Here is an 18,238-nt window from a genome sequence, read left to right as displayed (position 1 = left end):
TGGGGAAGGGCAAAGAAGGCCGCAGACGGAGTACAGTCTAGGGGGTCAGAGACTACAAACCTCACTCAAGGAAAAAGATCTTGGGGTGAGTATAACACCAGGCACATCTCCTGAAGCGCACATCAACCAGATAACTGCTGCAGCATATGGGCGCCTAGCAAACCTCAGAACAGCATTCCGACATCTTAATAAGGAATCGTTCAGGACCCTGTACACCGTATACGTTAGGCCCATATTGGAGTATGCGGCACCAGTTTGGAACCCACACCTAGCCAAGCACGTAAAGAAACTAGAGAAAGTGCAAAGGTTTGCAACAAGACTAGTCCCAGAGCTAAGAGGTATGTCCTACGAGGAGAGGTTAAGGGAAATCAACCTGACGACACTGGAGGACAGGAGAGATAGGGGGGACATGATAACGACATACAAAATACTGAGGGGAATTGACAAGGTGGACAAAGACAGGATGTTCCAGAGATTGGACACAGTAACAAGGGGACACAGTTGGAAGCTAAAGACACAGATGAATCACAGGGATGTTAGGAAGTATTTCTTCAGCCACAGAGTAGTCAGTAAGTGGAATAGTTTGGGAAGCGATGTAGTGGAGGCAGGATCCATACATAGCTTTAAGCAGAGGTATGATAAAGCTCACGGCTCGGGGAGAGTGACCTAGTAGCGATCAGTGAAGAGGCGGGGCCAGGAGCTCGGACTCGACCCCCGCAACCTCAACTAGGTGAGTACAACTAGGTGAGTACACACACACACATACACACACACACACACACACACACACACACACACACACACACACGCACACACACACACACACACACACACACACACACACACACACACACACACACGCACACACACACACACACACACACACACACACACACACACACACACACACACACACACGCACACACACACACACACACACACACACACACACACACACACACACACACACACACACACACACAGTTTTGTGTACGGGCTCCAAGAAGCCAAGGGGGCCAACTTTGAAGAAATAAAACAGGAGGAGAATAAAATGATTGAAGGCATCATGAAAACAATAGGGGAGGGCAATATGACCCAGGTGACAAATTTTCAGAGAATAGGGTGGTTTGCGAGTGGAAGGATACGGCCTGTCAGAGTAACTTTCAAGGAAGAATCAGTTCGAACCAGGATTCTGCAAGAGAAAGCAAGACTGAGGGACAAAGAGGGGTACCAGAGAGTATACCTCGACTGCGACAGAACACAAGAAGAAAGGACTACACTGAAAGAGAGGGTACAGAGACGCAAGGAGGAACGAGAAGCAATGAAAATGAGCAGGACCCAGACACAGGAGGAAGGGCAAACACACCCCACAGAATCTCCCACCAAAAGACTCCACCCGCGACATTCCCAACGCAACTGAGCAACCTATACTACAACCCACTCACTGTTCCCTCTGCCACCAACCCCCATATCACAAACCTCACCCCAACAGCTGTCCCTTATGGGCACTCTGACCCCACCCCCATCAACACAAACCCCACCTACACCACAGCCCCATATAGGCCCCCACCAAGGCTCTCGCTCCCCCAACCCCAATATTCTTGCATGACCACAACGATAGAAAAGAAACTAAAGGTTTGGTACACAAACGCGGATAGAATAACGAACAAACATGAGGAGTGGAATGAAAGAATCAGTGAAAAATCCCCAGACATCATAGCAGTCACAGAAACAAAACTCGCTGAGACAATAACAGACACAATCTTCCCAACAGGATACCAGATCCTGAGGAAAGATAGAAGGAGTAGAGGGGGAGGAGGGGTTGCACTGCTCATAAAACACCGATGGGGATTTGAGGAAATGGAAGGCATGGACATGATTGGAGAAAGAGACTACATTGTAGGTACAATTCAGTCCGGAGAACATAAAGTAGTCATTGGAGTGATGTATAACCCACCACAGAACTGCAGGAGGCCAAGAGAGGAGTACGAAGAAAACAACAGGGTGATGGTGGACACACTGGCTGAGGTGACAAGAAGAGCTCACTCGAGCAGAGCAAAGTTACTGGTAATGGGCGATTTCAACCACAGGGAGATCGACTGGGAAAACCAGGAGCCATATGGGGGTCCCGAAACATGGAGAGCCAAGATGATGGATGTGGTACTTGAAAACCTCATGCATCAACATGTCAGGGACACAACCAGAGAGAGAGGGGAGGATGAGCCAGCAAGACTGGATCTTGTGTTCACCCTGAGCAGTTCAGACATTGAGGATATCACTTACGAGAGGCCCCTTGGAGCTAGCGATCATGTGGTTCTGAGTTTTGACTATATAGTAGAGTTACAAGTGGAGAAGGTAACAGGAGCTGAAGGGGACAGGCCAAACTATAAAAGGGGGGACTACACAGGTATGAGAAACTTCCTGCAGGAGGTTCAGTGGGACAGAGAAATGGTAGGAAAATCAGTAAACGAGATGATGGAATATGTGGCAACAAAGTGCAAGGAGGCAGAGGAAAGTTTTGTTCCCAAGGGAAACAGAAATAATAGGAAGACCAAAACGAGTCCTTGGTTTACCCGAAGGTGTAGGGAGGCAAAAACTAAGTGCAACAGAGAATGGAAAAGGTACAGGAGGCATAGGACCCAGGAAAACAAGGAGATTAGTAGAAGAGCCAGAAACGAGTATGCACAGATAAGGAGGGAGGCCCAGCGACAGTATGAAAACGACATAGCATCGAAAGTCAAATCTGACCCGAAACTGCTGTATAGCCACATTAGGAGGAAGTCAACAGTCAAGGACCAGGTGATAAGGCTGAGAAAAGAAGGTGGAGAACTCACAAGAAACGATCAAGAGGTATGTGAGGAGCTCAACACGAGATTTAAGGAAGTATTTACAGTAGAGACAGGAAGGACTCTGGGGGGACAGACCAGATGGGGACACCAGCAAGGAATACACCAACAAGTGTTGGACGACATACATACAGATGAGGAGGAGGTGAAGAAACTGCTAAGGGACATCGATACCTCAAAGGCAATGGGACCGGACAACATCTCCCCATGGGTCCTTAGAGAGGGAGCAGATATGTTGTGCGTGCCACTTACCACAATCTTCAACACATCCCTGGAAACTGGGCAACTACCTGAGGTATGGAAGACGGCAAATGTAGTTCCCATTTTTAAAAAAGGAGACAGAAAAGAGGCACTAAACTATAGACCTGTGTCATTGACGTGTATAGTATGCAAAATTATGGAGAAGATTATCAGGAGGAGAGTGGTGGAGCACCTGGAACGGAACAGGAGTATAAATGCCAACCAGCACGGATTCACGGAAGGCAAATCCTGTGTCACAAACCTTCTGGAGTTTTATGATAAAATAACAGAAGTAAGACAAGAGAGAGAGGGGTGGGTTGATTGCATCTTCTTGGACTGCAAGAAGGCCTTTGACACAGTTCCTCACAAGAGATTAGTGCAGAAGCTAGAGCATCAGGCGCATATAACAGGAAGGGCACTGCAATGGATCAGAGAATACCTGACAGGGAGGCAACAACGAGTCATGGTACGTAATGATGTATCACAGTGGGCACCTGTGACGAGCGGGGTCCCACAGGGGTCGGTCCTAGGACCAGTGCTATTTTTGGTATATGTGAACGACATGACGGAAGGGTTAGACTCAGAAGTGTCCCTGTTTGCAGATGATGTGAAGTTAATGAGGAGAATTAAATCTGATGAGGACCAGGCAGGACTTCAAAGAGACCTGGACAGACTGGACACCTGGTCCAGCAAATGGCTTCTCGAATTTAATCCTGCCAAATGCAAAGTCATGAAGATAGGGGAAGGGCACAGAAGACCACAGACAGAGTATAGGCTAGGTGGCCAAAGACTGCAAACCTCACTCAAGGAGAAAGATCTTGGGGTGAGTATAACACCGAGCATGTCTCCGGAAGCACACATCAATCAGATAACTGCTGCAGCATATGGGCGCCTGGCAAACCTGAGAACAGCATTCCGATACCTTAGTAAGGAATCATTCAAGGCACTGTACACCGTGTATGTCAGGCCCATACTGGAGTATGCAGCACCTGTTTGGAACCCGCACTTGATAAAGCACGTCAAGAAACTAGAGAAAGTACAAAGGTTTGCGACAAGGTTAGTTCCAGAGCTAAGGGGAATGTCCTATGAAGAAAGATTAAGGGAAATCGGCCTGACGACACTGGAGGACAGGAGGGTCAGGGGAGACATGATAACGACATATAAAATACTGCGTGGAATAGACAAGGTGGACAAAGACAGGATGTTCCAGGGAGGGGACACAGAAACAAGAGGCCACAATTGGAAGTTGAAGACACAAATGAGTCAGAGAGATAGTAGGAAGTATTTCTTCAGTCATAGAGTTGTAAGGCAGTGGAATAGCCTAGAAAATGACGTAGTGGAGGCAGGAACCATACACAGTTTTAAGACGAGGTTTGATAAAGCTCATGGAGCGGGGAGAGAGAGGGCCTAGTAGCAACCGGTGAAGAGGCGGGGCCAGGAGCTAGGACTCGACCCCTGCAACCACAAATAGGTGAGTACAAATAGGTGAGTACACACACACATACACACACACACATACACACACACACACACACACACACACACACACACACACACACACACACACACACACACACACACACATACACACACACACACACACATTCACACACACACACATACACACACACACACACACACACACACACACACACACACACACACACAAACACACACACCCCACACACACACACACACACACACACACACACACACACATACACACACACACACAAACACACACAGAACACACACACATACACACACACACACACACACACATACACACACACACACACACACACACACACACACACACACAACACACACACACACACACACACACACACACACACACACATACACACACACACACAAACACACACAGAACACACACACACACACACACACACACACACACATACACACACACACACACACACACACACACACACACACACACACACACACACACACACACACACACACACACACACACACGTATCAAAGATAAACATTTATCTTATCACGTTAATCGGTACAAGAATAAATTCAAAATTAGTAATAAATTAATGTATAAAAAACGGAATGTTGTTCCATATAAATGTTGCGCAGTAGCAATTTTCCGTTTATTTTTGTATAATTTTTTGAGATACACCTAAATAGCTCAGTGTAGAGTTGCGGTATATACACTGGTATATACACTGAGAGGTGTATATACCTCTGTGTATATATTCTGAGTGAAAGATAATCTTTATTCAAGGTATTAAAGTATTGGTATCTTATTTTAGTGACCAGATAACGACCAGTATTACTGACCCTTATTTAGTATTTCCATACACTTTAAACCTCATTAACCAACCTAAATATATAGATGGAGTTGAAGATAGTACTAGTATTTACATAGATAGTTTAGAAATAGTCAGGAGAATAGTACGTTTAGCAACTAAGTCTCGGCTCATACTTCAGTAAGGTGGCCCCGCCCACACTCGTGTGTTTATACGCCCCCTGGAGTGTGTATCTCTGTGTATATACACTCACATATTACTTTATTCTTTGCTCTGGTGGTTAAGGTAACCTTGACTGGTGGTGTATAGGCTGGATGCAGCCTTGGTGACCTTGGTGAAGTCGATAGACTTTAAACTTAATCAACAGAGGTTATAACCTTAGTGCTGGTCGACAGGTTCAAGACTCAGGCTGCTGGCCTACTCCTTCTCACTTCAAAGTAAGTTTACTCATTACTCACGACTCCATACTAACTCAAGCCTGTAATTTATATACTAGAGGCGTTGTAGCAAGGCCTAGTTAGTGAAATATTGGCCTATGGTCTGTGGTGGTAACGTAGTAAGCGTATTTATAGAACGAGCGTAAGTGCCTGGGGTTACAGGTGCGTATTAAAGTCCGGGATTCACGATCTTGTTGAGTTACCCCTTCCAAGGCCCTGTGGAGGGAGACTATTTTATTTTCTGCTTGGGCCTTGTTTTGACAATGTGGGGTGACTATGAGAGTTTTAATGAGGTATAGTCAGGTTAGTTACTAAGTCTGTTACTGTTAATGACCATTACTGCTGCTGTAACACCACCTACCATCACCTGGTGCCACCACCACCTTCCATCACTACCATCTACCATCACTGCCACCGCCTGTCACCACTACCACCTACCATCACTACCACCACCTGTCACCAGCACCACCTACCATCACCACCACCTACCATCACCACCACCTACCATCACCACCACTTACCATCACCACCACTTACCATCACCACCACTTACCATCACCACCACTTACCATCACCACCACTTACCATCACCACCACTTGCCATCACCACAACCTACCATCACCACTTACCACCACCCGTCAGAAGTGGTCACAGTGTAACTCTGTTCCACAAGGCACAGTACTGGCTCCCAGTGTTCCACAAGGCACAGTACTGGCTCCCAGTGTTCCACAAGGCACAGTACTGGCTCCCAGTGTTCCACAAGGCACAGTACTGGCTCCCAGTGTTCCACAAGGCACAGTACTGGCTCCCAGTGTTCCACAAGGCACAGTACTGGCTCCCAGTGTTCCACAAGGCACAGTACTGGCTCCCAGTGTTCCACAAGGCACAGTACTGGCTCCCAGTGTTCCACAAGGCACAGTACTAGCTCCCAGTGTTCCACAAGGCACAGTAATCGCTCCCAGTGTTCCACAAGGCACAGTACTGGCTCCCAGTGTTCCACAAGGCACAGTACTGGCTCCCAGTGTTCCACAAGGCACAGTACTCGCTCCCAGTGTTCCACAAGGCATAGTACTAGCTCCCAGTATTCCACAAGGCAAAGTACTCGCTCCCAGTGTTCCACAAGGCACAGTACTGGCTCCCAGTGTTCCACAAGGCACAGTAATGGCTCCCAGTGTTCCACAAGGCACAGTACTGGCTCCCAGTGTTCCACAAGGCACAGTACTGGCTCCCAGTGTTCCACAAGGCACAGTACTGGCTCCCAGTGTTCCACAAGGCACAGTACTGGCTCCCAGTGTTCCACAAGGCACAGTACTGGCTCCCAGTGTTCCACAAGGCACAGTACTCGCTCCCAGTGTTCCACAAGGCACAGTACTGGCTCCCAGTGTTCCACAAGGCACAGTACTAGCTCCCAGTATTCCACAAGGCAAAGTACTCGCTCCCAGTGTTCCACAAGGCATAGTACTAGCTCCCAGTGTTCCACAAGGCAAAGTACTGGCTCCCAGTGTTCCACAAGGCACAGTACTGGCTCCCAGTGTTCCACAAGGCACAGTACTCGCTCCCAGTGTTCCACAAGGCACAGTACTGGCTCCCAGTGTTCCACAAGGTACAGTACTGGCTCCCAGTGTTCCACAAGGCACAGTACTAGCTCCCAGTATTCCACAAGGCAAAGTACTCGCTCCCAGTGTTCCACAAGGCACAGTACTGGCTCCCAGTGTTCCACAAGGCACAGTACTGGCTCCCAGTGTTCCACAAGGCACAGTACTGGCTCCCAGTGTTCCACAAGGCACAGTACTGGCTCCCAGTGTTCCACAAGGCACAGTACTGGCTCCCAGTGTTCCACAAGGCACAGTACTGGCTCCCAGTGTTCCACAAGGCACAGTACTCGCTCCCAGTGTTCCACAAGGCACAGTACTGGCTCCCAGTGTTCCACAAGGCACAGTACTAGCTCCCAGTATTCCACAAGGCAAAGTACTCGCTCCCAGTGTTCCACAAGGCATAGTACTAGCTCCCAGTGTTCCACAAGGCAAAGTACTGGCTCCCAGTGTTCCACAAGGCACAGTACTGGCTCCCAGTGTTCCACAAGGCACAGTACTCGCTCCCAGTGTTCCACAAGGCACAGTACTGGCTCCCAGTGTTCCACAAGGTACAGTACTGGCTCCCAGTGTTCCACAAGGCACAGTACTAGCTCGCAGTATTCCACAAGGCAAAGTACTCGCTCCCAGTGTTCCACAAGGCACAGTACTGGCTCCCAGTGTTCCACAAGGCACAGTACTGGCTCCCAGTGTTCCACAAGGCACAGTACTCGCTCCCAGTGTTCCACAAGGCATAGTACTAGCTCCCAGTATTCCACAAGGCACAGTACTCGCTCCCAGTGTTCCACAAGGCACAGTACTGGCTCCCAGTGTTCCACAAGGCACAGTACTCGCTCCCAGTGTTCCACAAGGCATAGTACTAGCTCCCAGTATTCCACAAGGCACAGTACTCGCTCCCAGTGTTCCACAAGGCACAGTACTGGCTCCCAGTGTTCCACAAGGCACAGTACTGGCTCCCAGTGTTCCACATGGCACAGTACTGGCTCCCAGTGTTCCACAAGGCACAGTACTGGCTCCCAGTGTTCCACAAGCCACAGTACTGGCTCCCAGTGTTCCACAAGGCACAGTACTGGCTCCCAGTGTTCCACAAGGCACAGTACTGGCTCCCAGTGTTACACAAGGCACAGTACTGGCTCCCAGTGTTCCACAATGGACAGTACTGGCTCCCAGTGTTCCACAAGGCATAGTACTAGCTCCCAGTGTTCCACAAGGCACAGTACTGGCTCCCAGTGTTCCAGAAGGCATAGTACTAGCTCCCAGTGTTCCACAAGGCACAGTACTCGCTCCCAGTGTTCCACAAGGTACAGTACTGGCTCCCAGTGTTCCACAAGGCACAGTACTAGCTCCCAGTGTTCCAGAAGGCACAGTACTGGTTCCCAGTGTTCCAGAAGGCACAGTACTGGCTCCCAGTGTTCCACAAGGCACAGTACTGGCTCCCAGTGTTCGAGAAGGCACAGTACTAACTCCCAGTGTTCCACAAGGCACAGTACTGGCTCCCAGTGTTCCACAAGGCACAGTACTGGCTCCCAGTGTTCCACAAGGCACAGTACTGGCTCCCAGTGTTCCACAAGGCACAGTACTGGCTCCCAGTGTTCCACAAGGCACAGTACTAGCTCCCAGTGTTCCACAAGGCACAGTACTGGCTCCCAGTGTTCCACAAGGCACAGTACTGGCTCCCAGTGTTCCACAAGGCACAGTACTGGCTCCCAGTGTTCCACAAGGCACAGTACTGGCTCCCAGTGTTGCACAAGGCACAGTACTGGCTCCCAGTGTTCCAGAAGGCATAGTACTAGCTCCTAGTGTTCCACAAGGCACAGTACTGGCTCCCAGTGTTCCAGAAGACACAGTACTAGCTTCCAGTGTTCCACAAGGCACAGTAATCGCTCACAGTGTTCCACAAGGCACAGTACTGGCTCCCAGTGTTCCACAAGGCACAGTACTGGCTCCCAGTGTTCCACAAGGCACAGTACTGGCTCCCAGTGTTGCACAAGGCACAGTACTGGCTCCCAGTGTTCCAGAAGGCACAGTACTCGCTCCCAGTGTTCCACAAGGCACAGTACTGGCTCCCAGTGTTCCACAAGGTACAGTACTGGCTCCCAGTGTTCTACAAGGCACAGTACTGGCTCCCAGTGTTCCACAAAGCACAATACTGGTTCCCAGTGTTCCACAAGGTACAGTACTGGCTCCCAGTGTTCCACAAGGCACAGTACTGGCTCCCATTGTTCCACAAGGCACAATACTGGCTCCCAGTGTTCCACAAGGCACAAAACTGGCTCCCAGTGTTCCACAAGGCACAGTACTGGCTCCCAGTGTTCCACAAGGTACAGTACTAGCTCCCAGTGTTCCACAAGGCACAGTACTGGCTCCCAGTGTTCCACAAGGCACAGTACTGGCTCCCAGTGTTCCACAAGGCACAATACTGGTTCCCAGTGTTCCACAAGGCACAGTACTAGCTCCTAGTGTTCCACAAGGCACAGTACTGGCTCCCAGTGTTCCAGAAGACACAGTACTAGTTTCCAGTGTTCCACAAGGTACAGTAATCGTTCCCAGTGTTCCACAAGGCACAGTACTGGCTCCCAGTGTTCCACAAGGCACAGTACTGGCTCCCAGTGTTCCAGAAGGCACAGTACTGGCTCCCAGTGTTCCACAAGGCACAGTACTGGCTCCCAGTGTTCCACAAGGTACAGTACTGGCTCCCAGTGTTCCACAAGGCACAGTACTGGCTCCCAGTGTTCCACAAGGTACAGTACTGGCTCCCAGTGTTCCACAAGGTACAGTACTGGCTCCCAGTATTCCACAAGGCACAGTACTGGCTCCCAGTGTTCCACAAGGTACATACTGGCTCCCAGTGTTCCACAAGGTACAGTACTGGCTCCCAGTGTTCCACAAGGCACAATACTGGCTCCCAGTGTTCCACAAGGCACAATACTGGCTCCCAGTGTTCCACAAGGTACAGTACTGGCTCCCAGTGTTCCACAAGGCACAGTACTGGCTCCCAGTGTTCCACAAGGCACAGTACTGGCTCCCAGTATTCCACAAGGCACAGTACTGGCTCCAAGTGTTCCACAAGGTACAGTACTGGCTCCCAGTGTTCCACAAGGCACAATACTGGCTCCCAGTGTTCCACAAGGCAGAATACTGGTTCCCAGTGTTCCACAAGGCACAGTACTAGCTCCTAGTGTTCCACAAGGCACAGTACTGGCTCCCAGTGTTCCACAAGGCACAGTACTGGCTCCCAGTGTTCCACAAGGCACAGTACTCGCTCCCAGTGTTCCACAAGGCACAGCACTGGCTCCCAGTGTTCCGCAAGGCACAGTACTGGCTCCCAGTGTTCCACAAGGCACAGTACTCGCTCCCAGTGTTCCACAAGGCACAGTACTCGCTCCCAGTGTTCCACAAGGCACAGCACTGGCTCCCAGTGTTCCCCAAGGCACAGTACTGGCTCCCAGTGTTCCACAAGGCACAGTACTGGCTCGCAGTGTTCCACAAGGCACAGTACTGGCTCCCAGTGTTCCACAAGGTACAGTACTGGCTCCCAGTGTTCCCCAAGGCACAGTACTGGATCCCAGTGTTCCACAAGGCATAGCACTGGCTCCCAGTGTTCCACAAGGCACAGTACTGGCTCCCAGTGTTCCACAAGGCACAGTACTCGCTCCCAGTGTTCCACAAGGCACAGCACTGGCTCCCAGTGTTTCACAAGGCACAGTACTGGCTCCCAGTGTTCCACAAGGCACAGTACTCGCTCCCAGTGTTCCACAAGGCACAGTACTCGCTCCCAGTGTTCCACAAGGCACAGCACTGGCTCCCAGTGTTCCACAAGGCACAGTACTGGCTCCCAGTGTTCCACAAGGCACAGTACTGGCTCCCAGTGTTCCACAAGGCACAGTACTAGCTCCCAGTGTTCCACAAGGCACAGTACTGGCTCCCAGTGTTCCACAAGGCACAGTACTGGCTCCCAGTGTTCCACAAGGCACAGTACTCGCTCCCAGTGTTCCACAAGGCACAGTACTGGCTCCCAGTGTTCCACAAGGTACAGTACTGGCTCCCAGTGTTCCACAAGGTACAGTACTGGCTCCCAGTGTTCCACAAGGCACAGTACTGGCTCCCAGTGTTCTACAAGGCACAGTACTGGCTCCCAGTGTTCCACAAGGCACAGTACTGGCTCCCAGTGTTCCACAAGGTACAGTACTGGCTCCCAGTGTTCCACAAGGCACAGTACTGGCTCCCAGTGTTCCACAAGGCACAGTACTGGCTCCCAGTGTTCCACAAGGCACAGTACTCGCCCCCATCCTGTTCCTCATCCTCATATCAGACGTAGAGATGTACACCATAGCACCGTGTCTCCTTTCATAAATTATACTAATTTGCATGAGAGTGTCATCCATTGGACACTAACTCCACAAGCTGATATAAAGCAAGTCTGTCATTGGGCCTCAGAAACCAATGTGATGTACACTGAAGACGAATTTCAATTCCTCCGCTATGGAAAACTCCAAGAAATTAAAACTGTATCGGAGTATAAAGGAAATTGCAACCACACAAACTGCGAAAATCTTACGTGAAAGCCCTAAGAGTGATAATGTCAGAGGATCTCACTTTCAAAGATCACAACAATGTATCTACCTCATCTGTTAGGAAAATGATAAGATGGATAATGAGAACCTTCAAAATTTAAGATGGAATATTGCTGCACACTAACAGCCACTTTCAAGGCAGGTGAAATTGCAGACCTGGAGAATATACGGAGAACTTTCACGGCGTGTGTGATTACCACTAAGCACCTAAATTACTGGGAATGGTTGAAGTCCCTTGACATGTACTCCCTGGAACGCAGGCGAGAGGTATATCATAATTTACACTTGGAAAATCCTAGAGGGACTAGTCCCAGATCTTCAAACAGAAGTCACAGAGACAATACAATAAGTGTCAGGGGCCAGACACAAAGTCATTACCTGACTAGCCGGGCTGTGGTTCATACGTTGGTTTACGTGCGGCCAGCAGTAACAGCCTGGTTGATCAGGTAGGTAGACAAATTATCACTACTAACACCACCACCTACCATCACTACCAACACCACCTTGTACCATTACCACCACCAAAAACACCAGCCACCATCACCCACTTTCTTCCCCACGCCACCCACCACCACCCACAACCACCACCACCCACCTCCACCACCACCCACCACCCACCACCACCCACCACCACCCACCACCACCACCCACCACCCAGTGCCATGCGCCAGTAACACCAGCCACCACCCACCACACTACTGCAACACCTTCAGGAGAACCGCCATGTTTTGCCACACAACTTGGACATCTTGCACAAAGGTGAGGTCATCTCAGTTCATCTCAGGTCATCTCAGTTCATCTCAGTTCATCTCAGGTCATCTCAGTTCATCTCAGTAACAGCCTCCCACCTCAGTCTTACCAACATAATGTGTACTCTGACTTTAGTACACTCAGAAGGTCAGTTTTTTGAATTCCCCGCCCTACAATGTGTTGAGATGCAGGTGAAGGGCTCTTGATCCAAGGAAGTGAAACCGTCTATTGTTCCCCTGGATCAAACCGGATGCTGTTACCCCGGGCAGGGTGAGTCTCCCCTGCAGGTTTAACGCTTACTCATTAATTTGCTAATTATTTTGAGTTTCCCGCCATTATAGCATATTTTAAATTTTTTTGTGCCTATAATTATATCAAAATTGTGGATTGTTATATATTTTTTGGAGTTTTAGAATTGTTGGTTATTTCTATGGGAAAATTTTGCATAGATTGTTATAGGTGGTATTATCTTCAAATATATTTGCTTGTGAATGGGTATTTCTGTCGGAAAAAGAAAAATACCGGCGAATCAAGGAAAAATTTTTTATAATCTTAGTTTTTAAAGTGGTGGAGAGGTAAGCCAGTGGAAGGTCTCCGTCAGATGACCAAAGACTCCACCTGTGAGTTATTATATAACTTAAGACCAGCGTCAGGAAACACTTGTCCTGTTTCCTGACAATTGTACCTACTCACCTACTGAGGTTTGCATTTATGGTGGTAGCGCTAAACCCGGTGGGGTCACCCAGCGACTTGTAGGTAATGGTGTTTGACGCAAAGAGGGTGACTCCAGTTCCTCAGATCAAGAGTTCTTCAGCAGCATCAAGGGACCCTCCTGGTGGGGGCCGCCCTCAATCGATTGGCCGCCGCCCTGCAGAGGAATAGTTGACATACACCGCTTTCCTCCACTGCAATACAACTCTAGCAGTGTATATTCCATCATACACATCTCTATATACATCTCAATCAACAATTAAGTCTATATCACAAATTTTATATATAAATTTCAACTGATGACTCGAAGGCCCCAAAGAAAATAAAAAATTTTCTCCCCTGATAGGCAATGGTGATGATCCTATGTCAGGGTTGTATTTTGGACATACTGCAGAGACCCAGACATGCATGCCATCTCCAGCCTCCATGCAGGGATGCTCTGCATGACAACCATGCTACCATGGCTCTCACCAACACTTGTATTATATAGCTATTATCGCTCCGTCAGGTCTTTCTTTCAGTCATTTACACTCTTGTGAAGGAAGATAGTGTCATGCTGTAGGTAACATCTAACAAACGATAGGTTTTCCCACTTATCTAAGTGGCAAAGACCACAATAGGTCACTGAGCATGTCCTAGGTCAGATAATTTACCCATTTATGGCAACAATACTAGAGTAGCGAGTTGCCACTTAGATTTTTTTATTTACAAGGTGGGAGAGGTGGCAGTGGTGAATTGGTAGTGTATCGGATATAACTTTCCACTGGCTGGGCGTTAAGGTAAGACATACAGTGGTGCTGACACTGTGGTATGGTACAGTGGTTCCTGAGGACTCGTGAGTACCAGGTAGACGATGGTAGTATGGTGGACCATGGCAGCAGCCATAGCACAGGTTGTGTGGTGAAGCAGTTGTTATTTGGTGGTCGGACTGGTCTCACGTTCAACCAAGCTGCTACTTGGTCTGGTGACCTTGTTCCAAGGTAGTACTCCAGTGGGTTAACTTGATCTAAGGTAGTATTGCAGTGGGTTAACTTGATCTAAGGTGGTACTCCAGTGGGTTAACTTGATCTAAGGTAATACTCCAGTGGGTTAACTTGATCTAAGATTGTACTCCAGTGGGTTAAATTGATCTAAGGTAGTACTCCAGTGGGTTAACATGATCTAAGGTAGTACTCCAGTGGGTTAACTTGATCTAAGGTGGTACTCCAGTGGGTTAACTTGATCTAAGGTAATACTCCAGTGGGTTAACTTGATCTAAGATTGTACTCCAGTGGGTTAAATTGATCTAAGGTAGTACTCCAGTGGGTTAACATGATCTAAGGTAGTACTCCAGTGGGTTAACATGATCTAAGGTAGTACTCCAGTGGGTTAACTTGATATGAGCTACACAAGTGGGTTTAACTTAATCTAATGTTTCCTGACAAACTTACCTACCCTAGCCTAACTGTATGTGTTTATATACCTTGAAGTGTGTATGTGTCAGTTTATACACATATATATACACCTCTCAGTGTATATGTCTATAGTATACGTCTGGGGTGATTATTATTAATCTTGTTACATTCGTGGGGAAGTGCTAAGTGTATATATATATATATATATATATATATATATATATATATATATATATATATATATATATATATATATATATATATATATATATATATATATATATATATGCAAAACAACCACTGTGAAAGAATAGAGAAATTCCAAGCGCTTTCGTGACTACTCACGTTATCCTGGGAAGCTAGCTAAACTTTCGACGTCCTAGACAACCACGCCAGAATTTTATAACCCTAGGACTTTCGTTCTAATGACATGTGCTTCATCAGGAGCTATGCCGTGATAGAATTTATATTATGATATAAATATGATGTGTATAGATAATAAGGTGATGTTATCGTGGTCAGGTTGCCGAGGAGACAGCAGCATCGGAACAGCAGCAGAAGCAGGAGCAGCAGCAGGAGCAGCAGGAGGTAGGAACCTCACCAGGCAGCCAACATAGTGACCAAACCAGCGCACCAATACACATCAACGGTCAGGTGAGTTACCCCTTGAATTTATATACGTTTTTGCTGTTGTTTACTTTCTATCAGATGTGATTGCCTGCCATTCCCCACGGGTTTAGCACTTCTCCATTAACGCTGAGAATGCTTCTGTCTTCAGGATATGGACGCTAGTAGTGACGAAGGTGTGGTGACGGAGGAGGTGGTGATCCCCAGGAGGGTCAACACCAGACTTGCTGAGCCATGGGACTCATTCTCACCCATTGATGTTACTACTAATGGGGTGAGTGTTATTGTTCTTGTTATTACCCACTTACGTTAGTACTAATGGGGTGAGTGCTGTTATTACCCACTGACGTTAGTACTAATGGGGTGAGTGCTGTTATTAACCATTGACGTTAGTACTAATGGGGTGAGTGCTGTTATTACCCATTGACGTTAGTACTAATGGGGTGAGTGCTGTTATTACCCATTGACGTTAGTACTAATGGGGTGAGTACTGTTATTACCCACTGACGTTAGTACTAATGGGGTGAGTACTGTTATTACCCACTGACGTTAGTACTAATGGGGTGAGTACTGTTATTACCCATTGACGTTAGTACTAATGGGGTGAGTACTGTTATTACCCACTGACGTTAGTACTAATGGGGTGGGTGTTATTATATTAATGTCAGCATTAAGGAGTTGTAACTCACAGAGTGACACTATCCTCATAACCCAGTATTTCCTTCAACATAAACACCAAGGATATTTCCCCTTTCCACGAAATTTACCAGTCGCGCTACAAATCGCTAATAAAAATTGTGAATTGTGACAGTGATTTACAAAATAGTGAACTGTGAAGGTTGTAGTGACTGCATGATACAGATAGGGTGGGGTGGGGTCAGGTGTAAACGCTTCCAACCCGTACCGGTGATCGAACCCAGGCCCCTTCGGCTTGTGAGCTGAGGCAGCTACCAACTGAGCCATGAGTAGAGGCACTGTAAGAGGCATCTCCACTGTCAGAGAATAATTACACAGCTTTACAACCCTGTAAAGCACACAGAGAAGGCTGGTCGTGGGTCCCTTGCCTGCCCCTGTAATTAACTCTGTTCCCTTCTGTTACCTACAATGGGTCAGGAACCACTGTTTTTGCTACAGTGGGTCAGGAACCACTGTTTTTGCTACAGTGGGCCAGGAACCACTGTTTTTGCTACAGTGGGCCAGGAACCACTGTAGTTGCTACAGTGGGCCAGGAACCACTGCAGTTGCTACAGTGGGCCAGGAACCACTGTAGATGCTAGAGTGGGTCAGGAACCACTGCAGTTGCTACAGTGGGCCAGGAACCACTGCAGTTGCTACAGTGGGCCAGGAACCACTGTAGTTGCTACAGTGGGCCAGGAACCACTGCAGTTGCTACAGTGGGCCAGGAACCATGTTGCTACAGTGGACCAGGAACCACTGTAGTTGCTACAGTGGGCCAGGAACCACTGTAGTTGCTACAGTGGGCCAGGAACCACTGTAGTTGCTACAGTGGGCCAGGAACCACTGTAGTTGCTACAGTGATCCAGGAACCACTGTAGTTGCTACAGTGGGTCAGGAACCACTGTAGTTGCTACAGTGGGCCAGGAACCACTGTAGTTGCTACAGTGGGCCAGGAACCACTGTCGTTGCTACAGTGATCCAGGAACCACTGTAGTTGCTACAGTGATCCAGGAACCACTGTAGTTGCTACAGTGGGTCAGGAACCACTGTAGTTGCTACAGTGGGCCAGGAACCACTGTAGTTGCTACAGTGGGCCAGGAACCACTGTAGTTGCTACAGTGGGCCAGGAACCACTGTAGTTGCTACAGTGGGTCAGGAACCACTGTAGTTGCTACAGTGGGCCAGGAACCACTGTAGTTGCTACAGTGGGTCAGGAACCACTGTAGTTGCTATAGTGGGCCAGGAACCACTGTAGTTGCTACAGTGGGCCAGGAACCACTGTAGTTGCTACAGTGGGCCAGGAACCACTGTAGTTACTATAGTGGGCTAGGAACCACTGTAGTTGCTACAGTGGGCCAGGAACCACTGTAGTTGTTATAGTGGGCTAGGAACCACTGTAGTTGTTATAGTGGGCTAGGAACCACTGTAGTTGCTATAGTGGGCTAGGAACCACTGTAGTTGCTATAGTGGGCTAGGAACCACTGTAGTTGTTATAGTGGGCTAGGAACCACTGTAGTTGCTATAGTGGGCCAGGAACCACTGTAGTTGTTATAGTGGGCCAGGAACCACTGTAGTTGTTATAGTGGGCCAGGAACCACTCGCATGGAGGAAGGGATATATGAGAGAGAGAGAGAGAGAGAGAGAGAGAGAGAGAGAGAGAGAGAGAGGTGACTCATGTGGTATTGTCACACGAGATGAGTCTTCATTGAGTTTGCCAGACGTGTTAATGGTCATTGTGACCTCGTGTGACGTGACGTGTGACGTGACGTGTGACGTGACGTGTGGTGGAAGTCTTTAATGGTAACGTTTGGCTCACCCACTTGGCTCCTGGTACATCGTTATAGCTGGAACGTTTCACCCACACGAGAGACCTTCTTCAGTCGTCCACAGGAGAGGGACAGATCTACCTGGTATGGAAGGCTGACGAACCATATCTTACCTGGGGATCGACACCATGCCCAGCCCTTCTAGGGCAGGGTAGGTGCCAGAGCCCGAGCCTTTAGCTCATAAGACTGTCATTCCCATTATCCCCCTTGGGGCGGGGATGGCAGACCAGAGAGGCCTAGCTTGTGGCTAGGCCTGGGGACAGTTGGTCCCAAA

The 18,238-nt window shown here is 48.5% G+C and overlaps 1 protein-coding gene across 6 annotated transcripts in view; it reads left to right on the top strand.

Annotated features, from left to right (window-relative positions):
* Positions 1–15,895, top strand: part of LOC128698311 (uncharacterized) — a 71,623-nt gene extending 55,728 nt beyond the window's left edge. For 2 of the 6 annotated variants that reach the window (XM_070104428.1, XM_070104426.1), the window contains 2 exons: positions 15,356–15,487; positions 15,612–15,885. In XM_070104428.1, coding sequence (XP_069960529.1) covers positions 15,356–15,487; positions 15,612–15,773 — 294 coding nt within the window. In that variant the 3' untranslated portion in view covers positions 15,774–15,885. Of the gene's footprint in view, positions 1–5,559; positions 5,812–12,673; positions 12,738–15,355; positions 15,488–15,611 lie in introns of those variants that run through there. The other 4 variants (XR_011394596.1, XM_070104429.1, XM_070104427.1 and 1 more) reach the window with 4 other exon arrangements.
* The last annotated feature ends 2,343 nt before the right edge of the window (positions 15,896–18,238 follow it).

Source organism: Cherax quadricarinatus, chromosome 92, assembly GCF_038502225.1.
Source record: "Cherax quadricarinatus isolate ZL_2023a chromosome 92, ASM3850222v1, whole genome shotgun sequence".
NCBI lineage: Eukaryota > Metazoa > Arthropoda > Malacostraca > Decapoda > Parastacidae > Cherax > Cherax quadricarinatus.
This window is presented reverse-complemented; position numbering and strand designations above follow the sequence as displayed.